Raw genomic sequence first — 20,568 nt, forward strand, 5'->3', positions numbered from 1 at the left:
CCAATTACCACCTCATCAGTCTACTGTCAATCATCAGCAGAGCAAGGGAAGATGTCATCAACAATAATATCAAGCAGTACTTACCTATCAATAACCTGTACACTGATGCTCAGTTTGGGTTCTGTCAGGGCCACTTGGCTCTGGACCTCATTGTAGCCTCAGATCGAACATAGGCAAAAGAGCTACATTCCAGAGATGAGTTGAGAGTGACTGCCCTTGACATTGAGGCAGCATTTGATGAAAGTGGCATCAAGGACCCCTAGTAAAATTGAACTCAATAGGAATCGGGGTTGGGGGGGGGCGGGGGTGTTGGTGGTAACTCTCCGCTGGCACACCTAGCAAAAGGAAGGTAGTTGTGGTTGCTGCAGGTCAATCATCTCAACCCCAGAACATCATTGCAGGAGTTTCTCAGGGTAGTATCCTAGGCTCTATTAATTTCAGCTACTTCATCAAATGCACTCCCCTCCATCATAATGAGGTCGGAAGTGTGGATGCTCGTTGATGATAGTACAATGTTCAGTTCCAATTACAACTGCTTGGTTAATGAAGCAGTCAACGTCCGCATGCAGCAAGACCTGGACAACATTCAGTCTTGGCTAATGGGTGGCAAGTAACATTCACACCACAAAAATGCTAGGCAATGACCACCTCCAGTGATAGAGAATCTAGCCATATTCCCTTTATATTCAATAGTATTACCATCACTGAATTCCCAATGTCAACATCCTGGGGTCACTATTGGCCAGAAACCTAATTGGATGAGCCACACAAATACTGTAGCTACAAGAACAGGTCAGAGGCTGGGAATTCTGCGGTGAATAATCCATCTCCTAATTCCCCACAGCCTGTCTACCATCTACAAGCTGCGTTCAGAGTGTGCTGAAATACTCCCTGTTTGCCTTGATGAACGCAGCTGCAAAAGTCAAGGAGTTCAACAACATTCAGGAAAAAGCAGCCTGTTTGAATGACAATCCATCCATCACCTTATGCAAGCATTTCCTCCACTAGTGGTGCACAGTAGCAGCTGTGCGTAACGTAAACAAGATGTAAGGCAGCAACTTGAGACAGTTCCTTAGACAGCACTTTCCAAACCTGCAATCTCTACCACCTAGAAGAACAAGGGCAAAAGGGACATGGATCCACTCCAGGTCATGCACCATCCTGAATTGGAAATATATTATCATTCATTCAAAGTTGTACAGTCAAAATCCTGGAACGCACTCTGTAACAGCACATTGGGTATACCTACATACATGGACGATAGTGGTCCAAGAAAGTGGCTCACTACCTCTCAAGAGCAACTGGGGGTGGACAATGAATGCTGGTCTTGCCAGCGACATCCACATCTATGAATGAATTTAAAAAGAGATTGGGACATGCATGGGATTAAAGTATAAACCGAAATATCATAAACAAACAAAAAAAATGTATTATTTTAAACATCTGTGGAATTTTATCATAAGAGAAATTTGATATTTCACAAACATAAAATTAATTTTTCAGGGTCAGAGGAGTTATTCAGAAGAAATCATGAATTGGGTAAACTATTAAAATCCAAGCCACTCTTCCTTCGACATGGCATAACTTTTTCAAGGCTTTATACAGCAAGACTAATAGCATAAAAATGGAAGTTTATATCAATTCATATGATTTCAAAAGATGTCCAACTATGGGGACTTCAACAGCCGATCCTGTGGGGCAGGGAATCACTGACAACAAATTCTGGATTTCCACATTTAACTGCGCATGTGCAGAGGCTGGAAGTTGTCAGTTTCACATATTCACATATATAATGACAGCAAATGGTGGCAGTTTCACTGTCATTACAGTCACAAAATCAAGGTCACTAACACAATCCATGACCCACATACAATGTCTCATTAGTCACCAGAGCTCTTCCCCTGAGTGCTTAGCTTTACCAATTGATTAGCAAAAGTGTTGATCCGAGTCGACCCAACAAAATCATTCATCTTCACCTGTGTCAGCATCACAATGACATCACTCAATGCATGCCCTAATTGGTTGGTTAGCCGGTGGTGTCAATTCTGATGACATCATCCTCATTCATTCTCTCCACAGTTGTTGCTGAATGAAACTCACCTTATTAAACCAGCTTTTCAGCTCAAATAACATAGATTTGTCAAATTCAGCATCTGGCAAATGGCTACAGGATCCTGCATGAGTGTGCAGTGCCCATTTATGGAGTTCTATTTATGAAAAGCAGAAGAGGGAAGGGAGGGAGGCTACTAGAGTTGGGGAGGGGGGAGAGAGGGAGATAGTTGAGGGCGGGCACGTGTTGGGGAGGCCAAAGAATTCCTTTCTGGAGGTGGAAGGGGAGAAATCAAGTTCATCCTTAGGACCCCTAGAAATTCTGTTAAAGCATAATACTAATTACCCCTGCCTCCTGCTAGATCCGTCCAGAGGCTATGACAGCGGAAGAGCCATAATCTGAGTCATTATTGTAAAACGTAAGTCACAATGCTGATGAAAATTGCCATATCAGGGATGGGACCTGAGTCTGACTGGCACTTCCGGGTCCTGATCCACGCGGAACCCTAGAGTCCTGGGCTGTGCCGAGCCCCTGGGTAATGGGCTCCAACAAGCCCCTGGGCTAGACAGTGAGGATTTGGCCCCTGTAAACTCCAAAGCATGAATCTCGATGACACTTCTCACAGTTTTTGCCCAATATCTGAGGCTACAATGATATTGTTGGCTGTAAATTAAATCTTGGCAGGGAATGTTAAAGAATGTTTTGTTTAAATTTAAAAATGCTAACGATTCACCTTAGGGTTTATTTAACTTGGATGCCATAACAGAACATGACAGGCGGAAGTATATACAACATTTTTTCTCATTGTGCTTCACAGAATTATTCACAAAACAGTTTGATAGTTTCATCGTTAGTAAAAAAGAGCATATTTTATCAAATATACAACACAATTGGAACTTTTAGAGTCCCTACTTCTTCCCTAATAGGTTCAGTAGGTAATTGAAATCAAATCAGAACCCAATGCATGTCATAGGACTCTGATTGACATGAGGCTGCTGCCTGAGTAAAACAGCTCAGTTAAACCTGCTACAGGATCTCCACATCCCCTACCCCAACACCCAACTTTTGCAATTACCTCCAGGCAGCTCCTGATCTTTGCCTGCCAACTATCCTCCTCTTGCCCAGGGTCAGCGGGATGTAAATGAAGTTAATTATAGCTGAGGCCTGAAGGGGAGTGGGAGGGGGGAGGAGGCCCAAGGGCGAAGAGTTTGGTGGTAGAAGGCGGAGGGGATGCAAGGCCGAGGGGAGGGGTGTGAGGTCCTGGAGAAGCAGAGTGGTGCCCAGAGGAGGAGGAGGCTTAGGGGAGGTAGGATTCGGGAGTGGGGAAGGTGGACAGCTGATGCATTCTGCTGGCTTCTTGCCTGGCAGTGCCAATTCCACACTCAATTATTTCTTTCCATGTATGTATAAAAGATAAAATGATGATACGTGCATTTTGGTTTAGCCAAGTTGCAATTCTCCTCCACTAAGGTCGTGAACAGGTTCAGCACAGAATTTCTTGAGTACCGAAAGCCCTTTAAGTATGTCACTTAAGTGACCATTCTACATGCAATAGAGTAAACACGAGTGTCAGGGTATTCAATCTTGGATTGCATTACAGTCGGCCCAATAGCTTCTTCCTGACATCCTCCCCAGACAACGGCAGAGACCTCTATGGTGCATTCGAGTCATATTAATTTAGTGGTTAAACTTCAGCTAAGAATGCTCTCAATATCTAAACACCAAATAACAAAAACACGACTCATCAATACAAATTATACTTTTCAGGAATATTTTGTAAGTAAGAAATCAGAAAGGTTTTGCTATCACTCTGCTATTGTCTAATGCAGTCAATATAGTGGTGCTTACTTCTGGAGATCATCAGCAATTGACAAATATTTTTGATCATTTCTTTTGGCTTTTGCGGCTTTGGAGAAATTCTGCAAGAATGTGGTTTGGGAACCTTTGGTATAGCACAAAATATCTTGTTCCTCTGTCGAAGATTTTCCCACACTCAGGTTTGAATTGGATTGAAAATTCTGAAATGAAAATAGAGCGTATGTAGTTAATCATTCTAATTCTAATAGCTCCCATTCACCTACTGCGCATGTTCAAATTAACAAAAGTGACGAGCATCTCACTATGAGATAGTAATTCGACATATTTACACTGCTAGTTCACAACTTCAAAGTCCCAGCAGCAACAATAGTCAAAGATTTTCATCAAATTTCTCAACAAGGAACAAGCCAATTGTCTTCCAGTTTTAAACCCCTCTAATATCTCACTGTCTCCAAAGATGAAACAAGAGCTAAAATGGCTGGGAATATGAGTTTAAATTGGTTATCATCATTAATATTACCTTTAGAGATGCATGGTGCTCTGGTTGCAAGTCTTCTGTTAAATATTGTTCTTTTTGCTCTTTCGGAAGATTAGCAGCTCGCACAGCGGCAACTGTAAACAGAGGAGAAAATGTTAATCTTGGTTCAACATTTGTAAAGATACTGCTTGAAAAATATTTAACAGTCAGTCTTAAGTTAGATTGTCCAGAGACTAAGGGCAGAAATTTCTCCGTCAGGGGGGCTTGTGTGGGGGCGGGCACAAACCCGATTGGGGCTGCACCGCCATTTTACATGGGCGGGCCGATTAAGGCCTGCCCAGCGTGACGCACACCCGGAAGCACTGAGTGCTCCCTGTGCGGGTGGGGGGGATTCCCTGAGTCGGGGCCTGCGCTCTTTCGCAGGGTGCAGAAATCTCCCTGAGGCATGGGGGTGCCTCAGAGGGATTAGTTTAAGTTCTGAAAAATTTAATAAAGGAAAAGCAAAATTTTAAGGACATTTCCCCTCATGTGAAACTGTCACATGAGCTGGGACAAGTCCATTAATTTTTTCAAAAAATTTTATGTAATTAACAAACCCTTCATGAAACCTCATCCTGCCCATGGATGAGGCTTCATGAAAAATGCGAAGGCCGCCTAGGCTCTTTGCCTGCCCACCAACCCTAAGGTTGGACGGGCAGCATTCTTAACAGTTTTAATTACTTTCCTAATGGCCTTAATAGGCCTTTGACAGCTCGGCGGGTGCACAGCCGCATCGGCTGCGCGCCCGCCGAACTGACAATCTAAATGACGTGCGGTGATGTCGGAACACCCGCCCAACGTCACTGCGTATCATTTTATGCGTCAGCGAGCGGGCCCGCCCCGCTCGCTGACCCGAAAATTCTGCCCTAAGTAATAGTTGAGCTGAATTTTCTCAGCAATTGAGAAAGGACCAAAAGCAGGAGCTGGCACCAGTGGGAACTGAACTCAGGAGCAGCATTTTACCAGTGGTGGCCTGAGACTATCGTCAAAATAAAGACAGTGACCTGCTTCCCAGACCTGCCAGCTGCAAGATGAAGGAGAAGGCGGCTCCATGGCTATGCACCTCGAAGACACGGTAAGTTTATTTTAAAGAGCCGGGACCAAGCAGGGAGGTCCCAGCGATTGGGTTGCGGGTGAGGAGTCAAGGTCACTGTCAAGCAGTAGCCATATGCCAGCGGGGGATGCACCTTCATAATCCATGAAATGACCATAAAGGAGGACGACCTTCCCCCCACCAGCAACCCACTGGGAGGCTGCCATGTATTATCTAGCAGTTTCCTCTTGCGAGGTGAGCCTACCCATCTCCAGCAAAATGGCAGAGGGGGCGGGAAGTGGCCCTCAATTTGGCACTTAAGTGGCTCAACTTACTGCTTGGTTGGCAGCCCACCACTGGTAATATGTCATGGCAGTGAGAAGGCATCAAGTTCCTTCCCAACATCTGTCCAACCCAAATTACCAGCCCTCCTGCTTCCCAGCCCATCGCCACAGGGCTGATAAAATTCAGTCTAGTACATCTACTTTCAAAGGAACACAGGACCAGGAGTAGGCCATTTAACCCCTCAAGCCTGTTCTGCCATTCAATGAGATAATGGATGATCTGCGACCTAACTCCATGTATCCACCTTTGCCCCATATCCCTTAATGGCTTTGGTTAACAAAAATCTATCAATCCCAGATTTAAAATTTACAATTTATCAAACATCAATTGCTGTTTGTGGAAGAGAATTCCAAGCTTCTACCACCCTTTCTGTAGAAGTGTTTCCTAAACTCACTTCTGAAAGCTCTGGCTCTAATTTTTAGACTAAGTCTCCTTGTCCTAGCATCCTGAGCCCCCAGAAATAGTGGACGGGATTTCCCCATCTGTGCTCTAAGTGTAGTGGCAGGCAGGAAAAGTGGTGGTTTTTTTCCCCGCCAGGCGCTATGGCATGTTTTCGCGCCGTATTGTCCACTCTTTGCTTCATTAATTATGCAACAGGAAACATGTCACATCGTGGGTAGGTGGCCTCTGATTTACCCGTCCTGTCATGACCTCAGCGGTTCTTTCCTCCAGGTGTCATATTTAAACTGCACCCAGCCTTCTCAATGTCTCCAGCCCAGGTAAGCCCCAGGGAAGACATGACACCGAAAGGCAAGAAGAGTGCTGCTCCCAAATGTAGTGATGCTTCGCTGGGCCACCCTGCTGGACGATGTCAAGGCTCACCAGGATGTCCTGTACCCCAGTAATGGCGAGAGGAGGCCCAGCATTGCCACCACTCCAGCTTGGAAGGCAGTGTCTTCGGCGGTCAGTACAAATGCGAAAGGTCTGCACTCCAATGCAGGAAGAGAATGAATGATCTCATCCGTTCCAGCAGGGTACATCAACTATCTCATTAAACTCAACTCACACATTCACAAACCCATCAGGCATTCACAGGATGACACTTCACAGGGATCTCACACAGTGCCAGGTCAAGGAACATCACCCCTCACTCTCTCACACACCTTCGCATCTCCATCTGGGCTCATATCGTGTGTAGATCGTGTCCTCGTCCCATGCACTGCTCCACTCACCACCCACACAACCCTTATCCTTGGCGTGTGTCCTGCTCAAATTCTCCATTTGTCTTTATGCAGGACAATCTCACACACAATAGGAAGGAGAGGTCCACCAGGGATGGAGTGGCCGAAATTAAGGCCCTCACTTCATACCAGGAGTGTGCCATCTCGCTGGCCGGACAGGACAGGGACCTTGCGTGTGGCGATGGTGAGATTGGCGGCATACACCTAAGTGAGGACCCTGCACCAGCTTTTCCCTCAGACAACCATACTATAAGTCCATTGTGCTATCTTCCAGTTGCTTGCCATACTTACGTTATTTCCACTTTCTTTCATAGGCACCTCTGGAAAGTGCCCGAGGGCATCAACCAGCCAGGCACTCATATCCAGCCTTGACAACACCTCGGATGAGGGAGCAGAGGAGACCACTGTTTAAGACGCATCACAGCGCTCACCCACACCCTCCACCAGCACACAGACACACACTTCAGCAGGACCTAGTTGTAGAGTAGCTTAAGGGTCGCAATCTGGTGAGTACAGCACACAATCTGGTGGAGGCAGGGACATCGGAGGTAGCCGGTGTTTGGAGGATCGCTGGAGGCCAGGATTCTGCTGAGTCCGAGTCTGGTGACGAGCCTCCAGACCCAGTCCTAACTCAGTTGGTGCAGCTTCGGCAAAAGTCAGGGGAATATCAGGAAAGGTTGTCAGCTGCTTTCCACAGATTGCAACATACGATGGAAGAGTCCGTCCACATTCAAACTGAGGTGATAGTGTCGGCCTGCAACGCACCGAGGTCAGCACTGGTAGAATGGCGACCGCCATGGAGACTTTGGTCCAGGGCATAGGTCCTGCACTGCACTGGGAGCTGCATTTCATCCATGTAGGCAATGTAGCATCCAGCAGTGGCTTCGCAAGAGGGAGACAGGGCAACTCGATCTCATTCCAGTTGCCCCTTCTCAAGGGGTCAGCCAAGGGCCCTCGGCTGCCCGTAGGGAAGGGGGCCAGCAGCTGGACACCCCGGGGCCATCCACCCGGGTGACCCCGGGAGTGTGTAGCTGATCCTAATCACCTCTTCTTGTGACCCCAACACCTCCTGCTCCACAGGCTAAGGAGAGTGCACCTGCCCCACAACAGAACACCCAAAGCAGGCTGGGGCCCTCTAAGTCTCGGGCCTAAAGAGGACATCTGCCAAAGTAATCACAGGCAACAGGGAGTAACAGTCAGTAGACTGCCTCCACCTCCGCTCTGGATGTCAGCTTGCACCAAGACGTAGCGGTGGAGTTAGGAAACTTAAGAAATATTAGGAGCATGACAGTGGCACGGTGTTAACGAAATCACAGAATCACACAGTGCAGAAGAGGCCCTTCGGCCCATTGAGTCTGCACCAACACGGGAGCTGACCTACCTACCTAATCCCATTTACCAGCACCTGGCCCATAGCCTTGAATGTCGTGACGTGCCAAGTGCTCATCCAGGTACTTTTGAAAGGATGTGAGGCAACCCACCTCCACCACCCTCCCAGGCAGTGCATTCCAGACCGTCATCACCCTCCTGCCCCTCACCTTGAACTTATATTCCCTTGTGACTGACCCTTCAACTAAGGGGAACAGCTGCTCCCTATCCACCCTGTCCATGCCTCTCATAATCTTGTACACCTCGATCAGATCGCCCCTCAGTCCTCTCTGCTCCAACGAAAACAACCCAAGTCTATCCAATCTCTCTTCATAACTTAAACGTTTCATCCCAGGCAACATCCTGGTGAATCTCCTCTGCACCCACTCCAGTGCAATCACATCCTTCCTATAATGTGGTGACCAGAACTGCACACAGTACTCCAGCTGTGGCCTCATCAAGGTTCTATACAACTCCAACATGACCTCCCTACTTTTGTAATCTATGCCTCGATTGATAAAGGCAAGTGTCCCATATGCCTTTTTCACCACCCCACTAACATGCTCCTCCGCCTTCAGAGATCTATAGACACACACGCCAAGGTCTCTTTGTTCCTCAGAACTTCCTAGTGTCATGCCATTCATAGAATACTTCCTTGTCAAATTACTCCTTCTAAGTGTATCACCTCACACTTTTCAGGGTTAAATTCCATCTACCACTTATTTGCCCATTTGACTATCCCATCTATATTTTCCTATAGCCCAAGACACTCAACCTCACTATTAACCACCCGGCCAATCTTTGTGTCATCCGCAAACTTACAAATCTTACCCCCCACATAGTCATCTATGTCGCTTATATAAATGACAAATAATAGGGGACCGAGCACAGATCCCTGTGGTACGTCATTGGACACTGGCTTCCAGTCACTTAAGTATCCTTCTGTCATCACCCTCTGTCTCCTACAACTAAGCCAATTTTGAATCCACCTTATCAAATTACCCTGTATCCCATGTGCCTTTGCCTTCTTTATAAGTCTCCCATGTGGGACCTTGTCAAAGGCTTTGCTGAAATCCATATAAACTACATCAACTGCACTACCTCATCTACACAACTGGTCATCTCCTCAAAAAATTCAATCAAATCTGTTAGGCATGACCTCCCTCTGACAAAGCCATGCCGACTATCCCTGATCAAACCTTACCTCTCCAAGTGGAGATAGATTCTCTCCTTCAGAATTTTCTCCAATATTTTCCCTAATACTGACATGAGACTCACTGGCCTATAGTTCCTGGTTTATCTCTACAACCCTTCTTAAATTGCAGAACCACATTAGCTGTTCTCCAGTCCTCTGGCACCTCCCCCGTGGCCAGAGACGAATTAAAAATTTGGGTCAGAACCCCTGCGATCTCCCCCCTTGCCTCCCTCAGCAGTCTGGGACACAAATCATCCACACCTGGAGATTTGTCCACTTTTAAGCCTGCCAACACCTCCAGTGCCTTGCCACTCCCTATATCAATTTGCTTAAGAACCTCGCAGTCTCTCTCCCCGAGTTCGAAACCTTCATCCTCATCCTCTTGGGTGAAGACGGATGTGAAGTATTCATTCAACTCTCTCGCGACGTCCTCTGGCTCCACCCATAGATTGCCCCCTTGGTCCCTTTTGGGCCCTACTCTTTCCCTGGTTATCCTCTTCCCATTGATATACTTATAGAATATCTTGGGATTTTCCCTACTTTTACCAGCCAGAACTTTCTCATATCCCCTCTTTGTTCTCCTAATTGCTTTCTTAAGCTCCACCCTGCACTTTCTGTACTCCACTAATGCCTCCGCTGATTTGTTTCCCTGGTACCGGCTGAAAGCCTCTCTTTTCCTTCTCACGTAACCTGAATATCTCTGGTCATCCATGGTTCTCTGGGCTTGTTACTCTTTCCTATTACCCTAGAGAGAACATGTTGAGCCTGTACCCTCCCCTTTTCCTTTTTGAACGCCCCCCTCCACTGCTCCTCTGTAGATTTCCCCACAAGTAGCTGTTCCTAGTCTACCTTGGCCACATCCTGCCTTATTTTACTAAAATCCACTCTCTCCCAATCCAAAACATTTTTTTGCAACTTGTCTATTTCTTTGTCCACAACAAGCTTAAATTGTACCATGTTGTGGTCGCTATCACTAAAATGCTCCCCCAACACCTACCTCAGCCACCTGTTCGGCTTCATTCCCCAGAATTAGGTCCAGCAATGCACCGTCCCTTGTTGGACCCTCTACATATTGACCTAAAAAGTTCTCCTGTATACATTTCAAGAAATCCACTCCATCCAAGCCCTTAACACTATGTCTATCCCAATTAATGTTGGGAAAGTTGAAATCACCTAATATAATTACCCTATTGTTACTGTTTTTACACACCTCTGCAAATTGTGCACATATTTGCTCCTCAATTTCCCGCTGACTATCTGGGAGTCTATAATAAACACCTAATAATGTGGCTGCCCCTTTTTTATTCCTAAGCTCCACCCACAAAGCTTCATTCGAGGCCCCCTCCAAGATATCATCTCTCCTTACTGCAGTAACTGACTCCTTAACTAATAATGCAAAGCCTCCTCCTCTTTACCCCCTCCCCTGTCTCGCCTGAAGATTCTATATCCCGGAATGTTGAGCTGCCAATCCTGCCCCTCCCTCAACCACGTCGCAGTGATGGCTACTATATCACAAATCCATAATTTTTAACAATGTAAATAGAATCGCACCCATTTCACATCTCCTCCTATGTATGCCTCCTCTTTCTGATAAGCTGCATTGTTGTCCGTCGGGTGTGACACCATAGTCGTTATCTCCACTCATTGAAGATGTTGAAACCATCTGCTGGATGTTTTCAGCTTCCATATCCCAGTGTGTGTCTGCTCTGAGATCATTTAAAACATCAATGATGCCCCGTCCTTAATGTCAAGTCTGTTTGTGTAAGGAACTTAGTTCGCATGATGTGCTAGTTCATGTTTTGTTCATTCTCGGCTGTTTAAAACTGAGGCTGAGGTGTTCACCCATTTTGTCTGCATTATTGTAAGGTAAAGGGTGAAGGTCTCATGTCCGTGGAGAGATGTGTAAACGCATGGAGAAGGGTCATATATCCTGACACTCCATTTACTCACTGTCATCTGGCAGGATTTCCAATGTATGAGCCCTTATCAAGACCTCGTGTGTGGTCCTGTCTGCCTTGTACGTTGCCGACTCTCTGACTGCACATCTGCTAAGCTCAGCAATAAGTGTGAGCACCTTCCCACCTTAAAGTGCCAGAGCACTGCCCCTCGAAGGCACATTATTGTGCTGGCGTTCAATCCTACAACCATCAGCCTTTCTCTCCTTGTAGTTATTTGCATTGCGGCCACAAGACCCTTGTCACAGTGTAGGGATGCAGAGCTGAGCCATACGTTCTGTGTAGCATCCCCTCACCTATACCCTCGCCAAGGTCATTGATGATAAATCCAAATGGTGATGTATTGTGGTCAGTGGAGCCTTGGAGCATGCTCTGGAAGCGCATGTGGTGGCTTTTGACAATGTTGAGGGCAGCAATGGGATGCGAACCAGGATGTAATGAATCTGATGAGTACTCTTTATTATCAACAAAGTGTTACCTTGAGGGCTTCATGAGTTCTTTGCATTTTAGAGTAGACAAAGGTCAGGGCTGGCCATGAGGACAGACTGTCTGTTTGAACTTCGTGATCTCCTCAGGAGATTCGGATCCATGGAAAAGTCAGGATGGATACATGTCCGTGTCCCTGAGAGTGCCAGATGTCAATGTGATGGAGAAGAAGGTGGCACAGAGGACTAGGTGATGTTAAAATGGAGTTAGATCTATGTAGCATCCTCAGCTGCGTTGGACCACCACCATTGAGGTAACACAGGATGCGTTGTCCCAATGTTGCAGATGGATCTCCTAGAGGAGCTTGGTCAGACCGAAGGCATACATCTAAGAGTCCCCTGAGGCTTGTAGAGCAGCTTCTGCCTCTACTGGGCTGCCGTGGCAACTGGGATGCTGCAGAGACACTAGAAGAGGCAGTACCTTCTGCCATTTGATGCCAGAATGCCCTCCTTCAGGTTGAACCTCATGTCAATAAATGACACATGTTCCCAAGGCTTCATCATCTTCAAAGGAACAGGACAATGGTTTGCCAAATGGGTAAGTACTCACCTCGGATTGAAGTGCATGGCTGCACTGAGAGGGATAGCAACGCTCGTGTTCATGTGGGCCCATGAGAGAGGGCGCTTTCCCAAGAGGGTACTCACTGCAACTCGTCATCATCCTCATGGAATCTGGTGGCTATGAGAGCCTTACGTGCATGCCTGCCTCATTTGGCCTGTGCTATGGCCTCTTCCCCTGCTGCTTCAGCTTCCTCGAACTCCGCCCTCAGCTTTTGCAATTTCCTCCTCATCAAAGGAGACTTGCAGCTCCTCCATGTCGGCATCTGGCAAGTCCATCCCATTTGCAGCAACAGGTTGTGCCGTGCACAGCAGACCACGATGATTTGTGAGACTCTCTGGGGAGTGTACTAGAGTGCTCCGCCAGATCTGTTGAGGCATCGGAATCGCATCTTCAAGATGCCAATGCTCTGCTCTACCAATGTTCAGGGAGCGTTATCAGCATTGTTGTGCCTTCTCTCACCAGGATTTTGTGGCTGCCACAAGCGTGTCATCTGCCAGGTCCTTTATGGATACTTTTTGTCACCGAGGATCCAAACCTCGATTCTGTGTGGTCCCTCGAAAATGTCAGGGATCTGTGATCTATTCAAGATGTATGAGTCGTGGCAGCTTTCTGGGTATCTTGCGCAAACCTGCTTTATTGGTTCCTTGTGATCGCAGACCAGCTGAACATTGAGCGAGTGGAAGCCTTTCCTGTTGGCGTATTGGACTGCTTGTTGCCAGGGATTATAGCCACATGAATGCAGTCAATAGTACCCAGCACCTGTGGGGTTCCGGAGAGTACCTAACTATTCTAATCCCATTTTCCAGCACTAGGCCCATAGCCTTGTATACCATGGCATTGCAAGTGTACATCCAAATACTACTTAAATCTTATGAGGGTTTCTGCCTCTACCACCGTTTCAGGCAGTGAGTTCCAGATTCCCACCACCTTCTGGGTGAAAAAATTCTTCCTCACATCCCCTCTAAACGTGTTGCCCCTTACCTTAAATCTATGTAGCCTGGTTATTGATCCCTCCACCAAGGGGAAAAGTTCCTTCCTGTCTACCCTATCTATGCCCCTCAATTTTATACACCTCAATCATGTCCCCCCTCAATCTCCTCTGCTCCAGGGAAAATAACCCCAGTCTATCCAATCTCTCCTCATAACTAAAACTCTCCAGCCCAGGCAACATCCTGGTAAATCTTCTCTGCACTCTCTCTCCAGTGCAATCACATCCTTCCTATAATGGGGATTCCAGAACTGCACGCAATACTCTAGCTGTGGCCTAACCAGCGTTTTATACAGTTCCAGCATAACCTCCCTGCTCTTATATTCTATACCTCAGCTAATAAAGGCAAGTATCCCATATGCCTTCTTAACCACCTTATCTACCTGTCCCGCTACCTTAATAGACTGGAAGACATGCACACCAAGGTCCCTCTGATCCTCAGTACTTCCCAGGGTGCTACCATTCATCGTGTATTCCCGTGCCTTGTTTGTTCTGCCCAAGTGCATCACCTCACACTTACCCGGATTAAATTCCATTTGCCACTGATCAGCCCATCTGACCAGCCCGTCTATATCCTTCTGTAATCTAAGGCTATCCTCCTCACCCCACTAATTTTCAATTTTGAAAATGTATTTGCATCTGTCATCTCACATTATTTGGTCTCTCATACAGCCTCGTGGAAGATGTAAGCCAGAGCAGTAAGATGTGTTCCAATAAAGCTCCTAATTCATATATCTCTGCAGACTCATTAGTATTTTGTATTTGTGCAACAATACCAAGAATATTGTAATACAACCCTAGATTGCATAACCTCTCCTCATGATTTAACCTTGGAGTCCAGGTTGGTAAATCTACACTGCACTCCCCCAAGGTCAACAGATTCTTTTTAAGATTTGGTGTCCTGAACTGCCCTGTACTCCAGGTGCGTCTAACCACTGCTTTGTATAGCTGGAGCATAACTTCTACCCCTTGTGTTCTGGTCCTCTGTATATAAAGGCCAACATTCCATTATCCTTCTTTATATTTTTGTAACAATTGATGATATTTTAATGATCAATGAACCTAGACCCCTAGGTCTTTTTGAAGCTCCACTGTTCCTAACTTTTCACCATTTAGAAAGTACCCTGTTCAATCCTTTTCAGGTCCAAAGAAAATGGTGTCACATTTGTCTACATTGAAATCCATTTGCCACTGTTTTTGCCCATTCACTTAATCTATTAATATGTCTTTTTAACCTTGGGCTTCCACCTATGCTGTTTACAATGTTGCCTTCTGTCTATTTTAATGTCTTCAGCAAACTTGAATACTGAGGTCCCAACACAGATCCTTGGGGGACAAGGCACATCCTACCAACTATAGTACCACCCCATTATTTCTAATCTCTGTCTCCTTCCACTCAGAAAATTTCCTAACCAGGTCATTTAATTGCCCTCAATTCCAAGAGCTTCAACTTTTGCTAACAGTCTTGTGTGAGAAACTTAATCAAATGCCTTCTGGAAGTCCATATAAATAATATCAATAGACATTCCACTGTCCACTACTTTAGTCACCTCTTCAAAACATTCAGTCAGTTTCGTCAGGCATGATCTACCTTTTACAAATCCACGCTGATTTTCTCTGATCAGCTGAAAATTTCAAAGTGCTCAGTCCACTCTATCCTTAATTATAGACACTAGTAATTTCTTTACAACAGATGTTAGGCTAACATGACTATAATTCCCTCATTTTCCTCAGTCACCTTTCTTAAATAACAGTGACGTGTGTAATTTTCCAATCCAAATCAAGAAAACTTTGGAAGATTATATTCAGGGCATTTGCAATGTTCTCACCTACTTCCTATAAAACCTTGGGATGGAAATCACCTGGTCCTGGGAACTGTCACTCTTTAGTGCCATTATTTTCTTAATTTATGTTTTACGGATATACATTTTGATGGGTCCCTGTCCCTAATTCAATACTAGTTTCCTTAGGATGTCCAACATGCTGACCTCTTCCTCTACTATAAATACTGATGTAAAGTAGTTATTCAACATATCTGCCATTTCTTTATATTCCTTGACAATATCACTGTAATCAGTTTTCAAGGGATGCACATTGCTTTTGACCACTCTCGTTTCCCAATATAATTGGAAAAAGGTTCTGTTGATTTTGATGTCCCTTGGAAGATTCTATCTATACTCCCATTCACTATTTTTTGCTATGTGCTATATTTTGTATGTTTGTACGCTTTTTCTTTTAGTTTTATGTTGTCCATTAGCTCTTTAGTTGTCCATGGTTATTTTTTGCTAAGTAGAGCTCCCGCTACTTAGGAGTATAAAGTGATTCTTGGCAGGATTTTCCCCTCAGTGCACTAAGTATGTGGTGCACTAAGCATGAAAAATGGTGTTTTACCCGGCCGGCCACAATGGTGGGTTTTCGCACCATATCGTCTGTTTCCCACCGCATTAATTATTCACCCATGAGAAACACGCTAGATCGTGGGCTGGCAGCCGCTGACTCACCCGTCCCGCCGTAAGCTCACCGCTTCCTCACTCTGGGCACTGTATTTAAACAGCACCCGTGCACATTTTTTTAATGTCTGCAGCACAGGACTGCTCCACGGAAGACATGGCTCCCAAAGGGAAGAAGCATGCTGCTCCCAAATTCAGTGAGTAGCCTCCCTGGAATGCTTGCTGGATGCAGTTGAGGCCCGCCACGATGTCCTCTATCCCACTCAAGCTGCAGGAGATCTACCAACCTCACCACTCTGGTTTGGCAGGTGGCGGCAGCGGTGGTCAGTGCCAACACAGCACAGAAGAGGTCAGTCACCCAATGCAGAAAGAGGATCAATGATCTCATCCATGTCGCCAGGCTAAGTCAACTATCTCATCACTCTCAACTCAAACACTCACAAGTCCATCACACATTCACTGGCATCTCACACACTGCCAGCTCAAGGGACATCACCACTCACTGTCTCACAGAGACCTTCACATCGCTATCTGCGCTCATCTCCTCTGGAGTTTGCATTCTCATCCTGTCCATGGCTGCACTCGCCACCCATACATGTCAAGCATCCTTATCATCTGCTCTGGCGTGCATCCTTCTCACATTCTCCATCTGTCTTTATGCAGGACAAGCTCGTACACAATCGCAGGGAGAGGTCCCAGAACAGGGGTAGAACGCCGGAACACAAGGACTTCACTGCCTTCAAGAACAGCGCCATCGAGCTGGCCGGAGAGGAGGTAGACCTTGCCTAAGCCGACAGTGAGGTTGGCGGCACACAGCTACGTGAGGATCTTGCACCAGCTCATCTTTGAGACATCTTGTGAGTGCATAAACCTGTTTTAGAGTTGCCTGCCATGCACTAATTATCTTTAATTTTCTTTCATAGGCACCTCTGCCAAGTGCGAAGCCCCACCCAGCCAACCTTTAGCTAAAACCCCAACAACACCTCAGATGAGGAACCTGAGGAGAACACCCTTGAAGACCCATCACAGCGCTCACCCACACCACCCAGCAGCGCAGAGACACTCACCTCTGTGGGACCTAGTTCTAGAGCAGACTCAGGGTCACAATCTGGTGAGCATAGCACACAATCTGGTCCACAGCAGGCAGAGGCAGAGACATCCGAGGTTGCCGACACTCGGGGGACTGCTGGAGGCCAGGAATCTGCAGTGTCCGAGTCAGATGATGAGCCTCTGGACTCACTTCTAAATCAGTTGGTGGAGCTGCAGCGATAATCACGGGAACATCAGGAAGGGATGTCAGCTGCATTCCTCAGATTGCAACAGACGATGGAGGAGTCCATCCGCTTCACTCTGAGGTGGTAACGCCGGCATGCCAATGCACCGAGGTCAATACTGGTAGGATCACAGCCACCATGGAGCTCTTGGTCCAGGACATCAGTCCAGCAGCATTCCACTGCATAGCCATTGGTGGCATCCATCAGTGGCTACATGAGATGGGGCAGGGGGGGGGAGGCGGGGCGTGGAATGGGACATGTAGATCTCACTCCAGTTGCCCCTTCTCCTGAAAGGTCAGCCAGGAGCCCTCAGGCTCACAGGGTGGAGGACTAGAAATTGGACATCCAGGGCCATCCATTCAGGTGACTCTGGGAGTCTCCAGCCAATCCCAACCCCTCTTCCTGTGACCCCATCACCTCCAGATCCGCAGGCCAAGGAGGGTCCACCTGCGCCACAGCAGAACTCCCAAAGCAGGCCAGGGCCCTCCAGAGAATGCCCACCAGAGTCATCACAGACAACAGGGCGTAGCAGTCAGCAGGCTGCCTCCACCTCCACTGTGGATGTCGTGGAAGCACCCAGACGTAGCAGTAGGGTTAGGAAAGTTAAAAAAAATTAGGAGCACAACGGTTGCATGGGTAGTCACAACATGTATATCATGTTAACAAACATAAATAGAATCGCACCCATTTCACAACTCCTCTTGTGTATGCTTCCTTTTTATGATCAGTTGTGTTGCTGTTAATCAGGTGTGTTACCATAGTCCTTCCCCCCACTTAATGCAGATGTTGCTATCATGGGCCTCTCATCTATGTAGTGGGCTTCCATATCACCACAGTGTGCGCCCCTGTTTCTCAACATCAGTGATGCCTTGACATTAATATTAAGTGTGCTTGTGGAAGGAACCTCGTTCACATGCTTCACAGGGTCATGCCATGTTTATTCTTGGCTGTGTTAGACTGAGGCAGCGGTGCTCTCCTATCTCATCTGTATTCTTGAGAGGTGACAGTGTACTACTCCCTGTAGTACAAGGAGAGATGTGTTTACGCATGGAGAAGGGTCATATATCGTGCAATTCCATGTGTTCTCTGTCTCTCAGCAGGGTTTTCATGCTATGAGTCCATAAACAGAGCTCGAGCGTGCTCCTGTTTGCCAACCGCGTTCCCAACTTTCTGAGTGTACATCTGCTAAACGCACCAATAAGTGGTGGCACCTTGCCACCTCAGGATGCCGAAGCTCTGACCCTCTCAGCCACATTATTGCTATGGCGCTCTAACCTATCACCTTGAGTGTTTCTCAAGCTGTATTTGTTTGTATTGTGGCCAAAAGGCTCTCGTCACAATGTTGGGATGCAGCACTGTGTGCCCCATCACCTAAAAACTTGCAAAGACAAATGATACTCATTGCAAGATATATGAGTCATGAACACTTCATGGGTATCTGGCGCAAACCTGCACTATGGGTTTGTTATGGTCACAGATCAGCTGTACATTGAGCGAGTGGAAGCCTTTCCTTGTTATGTATTGGAGTGCCTGTTGCCAGGGAGTTTTTATAGCCACAAGAGTGCAATCGATGGCACCCTGCACCTTTGGGAATCTGGAAATCCAGAAAAGCCCAGTGTTCTGGCATCCTGGCTTGCTTGATTTCTGTCAAAGTTGATGTAATTGTGGGCCTTGGCAAAAAGGGCACCTGTGATCTCATGTATGCATTTGTATGTGGATGCTCAAGAGATCCCGCAGAGGTCCCCAGTGGAGCCCTGGAAGGAGCCAGTAGCATTGAAGTTGAGTGTGGCTGTTACTTTCAGAGCCACTGGAAATGGATGCCCTCCCAATCCCAGTGATGTGAATTTCTGGAGAATGTGGCAAATGAGAGTCACCCATCCCTGGACATGCAGGGATGTCAGCATCACTGTCTCTCGCTCATCTGCAGATAAAACATACATGTTCTGTACACACTCAGTCTGGCGAGCCGCCTACACTCAACGTTTCCGCGAGCCTCATCCTCCGCATCTGGAGGTGGCCCTGCTGCTCCTTGGTCTTGAGGGTATTGCTCCTATCCTTGGCGAGTGAGGTGCCTCTGTTGCAAAATTCTCCTTCTTCTCCCCTGCCTGTATGCAATTATGCAGGCAGCAATAAATCCAGGCTCTGTCTTCCTAATGGTCTCCTCTCTGCAGAATCAATGAGAAACAGCCAAGTGTCAGCATTAGCCTCCAAAGGTCCTCTTTCTGTCAATGACTCATCAGTGAATGTGAGTTCAAGGGCTTTGTTCCAGTGTCAGCAACTATAAGCCTCTGAAATGCTGGCCAGCGTGGGTTGCATTTCAAGGAGCTCCTTCCTCCACCACTACCACTCCCTCACCTTTAGATAACTGACTGCCAAGAGATTGTTCTGGCCAGACACTTGGATGTACTGCTTGCAGCCCAGGTGCTAAGATCCTGATTCACTGCACTCTAATATTACACTCCTTGGAATAAACATGAAGGAAAATGTTTAGTCAGGAAATGAGATTATTTGAGAGGGGCCTGAGGCTTCTCTTCTGTGAACATGCCAGTGCCACGATTCAAACATGCATCTGCTTGTCTAGTCACCCAATTGCTCTGGAGTTCATTATTGCTGTGGGGAATTCCCACACTGTCAACAAGGAGTCAATACAAGGATATCGATTAATGCCACTTTGTGGGATCAGTCTCGCATGAATTCACATCGTTGTTTCACTTTCCTGATTCCCTGCATTGTCATTAAAAGGCTCCTAACATAAGAACATAGGAGCAGGAGTAGGCTATTCAGCCCATCGAGCTTGCTCCCCCATTCAATATGATCATGGCTGACCATCCACTTCAATGCCTTTTTCCCCACACTATCCCCATATCCCTTTACGTTATTAGCATTTAGAAATTTAGAAATCTGTCAATCTCTACTTTAAACATACTCAATGATTGAGATTCCACAGCTATCTGAAGTAGACAATTCCAAAGATTCGCAACCCTCTAAGAAAAAAAATTCTCCTCATCTCAGTTCTAAGTGGTGCTTATTGGTTATTATTTTGAAATTTTTGAAATTTATTTTGAAATTGTGTCCTCTTCCCCAACCAGGGGAAACACCTTACCTGCACCTACCCTGTCTACCCCTTTAAGTATTTTGTAGGTGGCAATGAGGTCACATCTCATTCTTCAAAGCTCTACAGAATACAGGCACAGTTTCCCCAATCTTTCTTAATAGGACAGTCCTGCCATCCCGGGAACAAGTCTGGTGAACCTTTGTTGCACTCCCTCTATGACAATAATATCCTTCCTAAGGTAAGAGGACCAAAACTGTACACAGTACTCCAGATGCCAAGGTTATATACAATT

General features: G+C 46.5%; 1 protein-coding gene across 1 annotated transcript in view; it reads right to left on the bottom strand.

The window, feature by feature from the left end:
* ccdc87 (coiled-coil domain containing 87) overlaps window positions 1-20,568 on the bottom strand; it is a 122,994-nt gene that overhangs the window by 74,496 nt on the left and 27,930 nt on the right. The window contains exons 7-8 of the mRNA XM_078554627.1: window positions 4,389-4,480; window positions 3,899-4,068 (exon numbers count right to left, since the gene is read on the bottom strand). Coding sequence (XP_078410753.1) covers window positions 3,899-4,068; window positions 4,389-4,480 — 262 coding nt within the window. The remainder of the gene's footprint in view (window positions 1-3,898; window positions 4,069-4,388; window positions 4,481-20,568) is intronic.

Source organism: Cetorhinus maximus, chromosome 12, assembly GCF_964194155.1.
Source record: "Cetorhinus maximus chromosome 12, sCetMax3.hap1.1, whole genome shotgun sequence".
Classification (NCBI taxonomy): domain Eukaryota; kingdom Metazoa; phylum Chordata; class Chondrichthyes; order Lamniformes; family Cetorhinidae; genus Cetorhinus; species Cetorhinus maximus.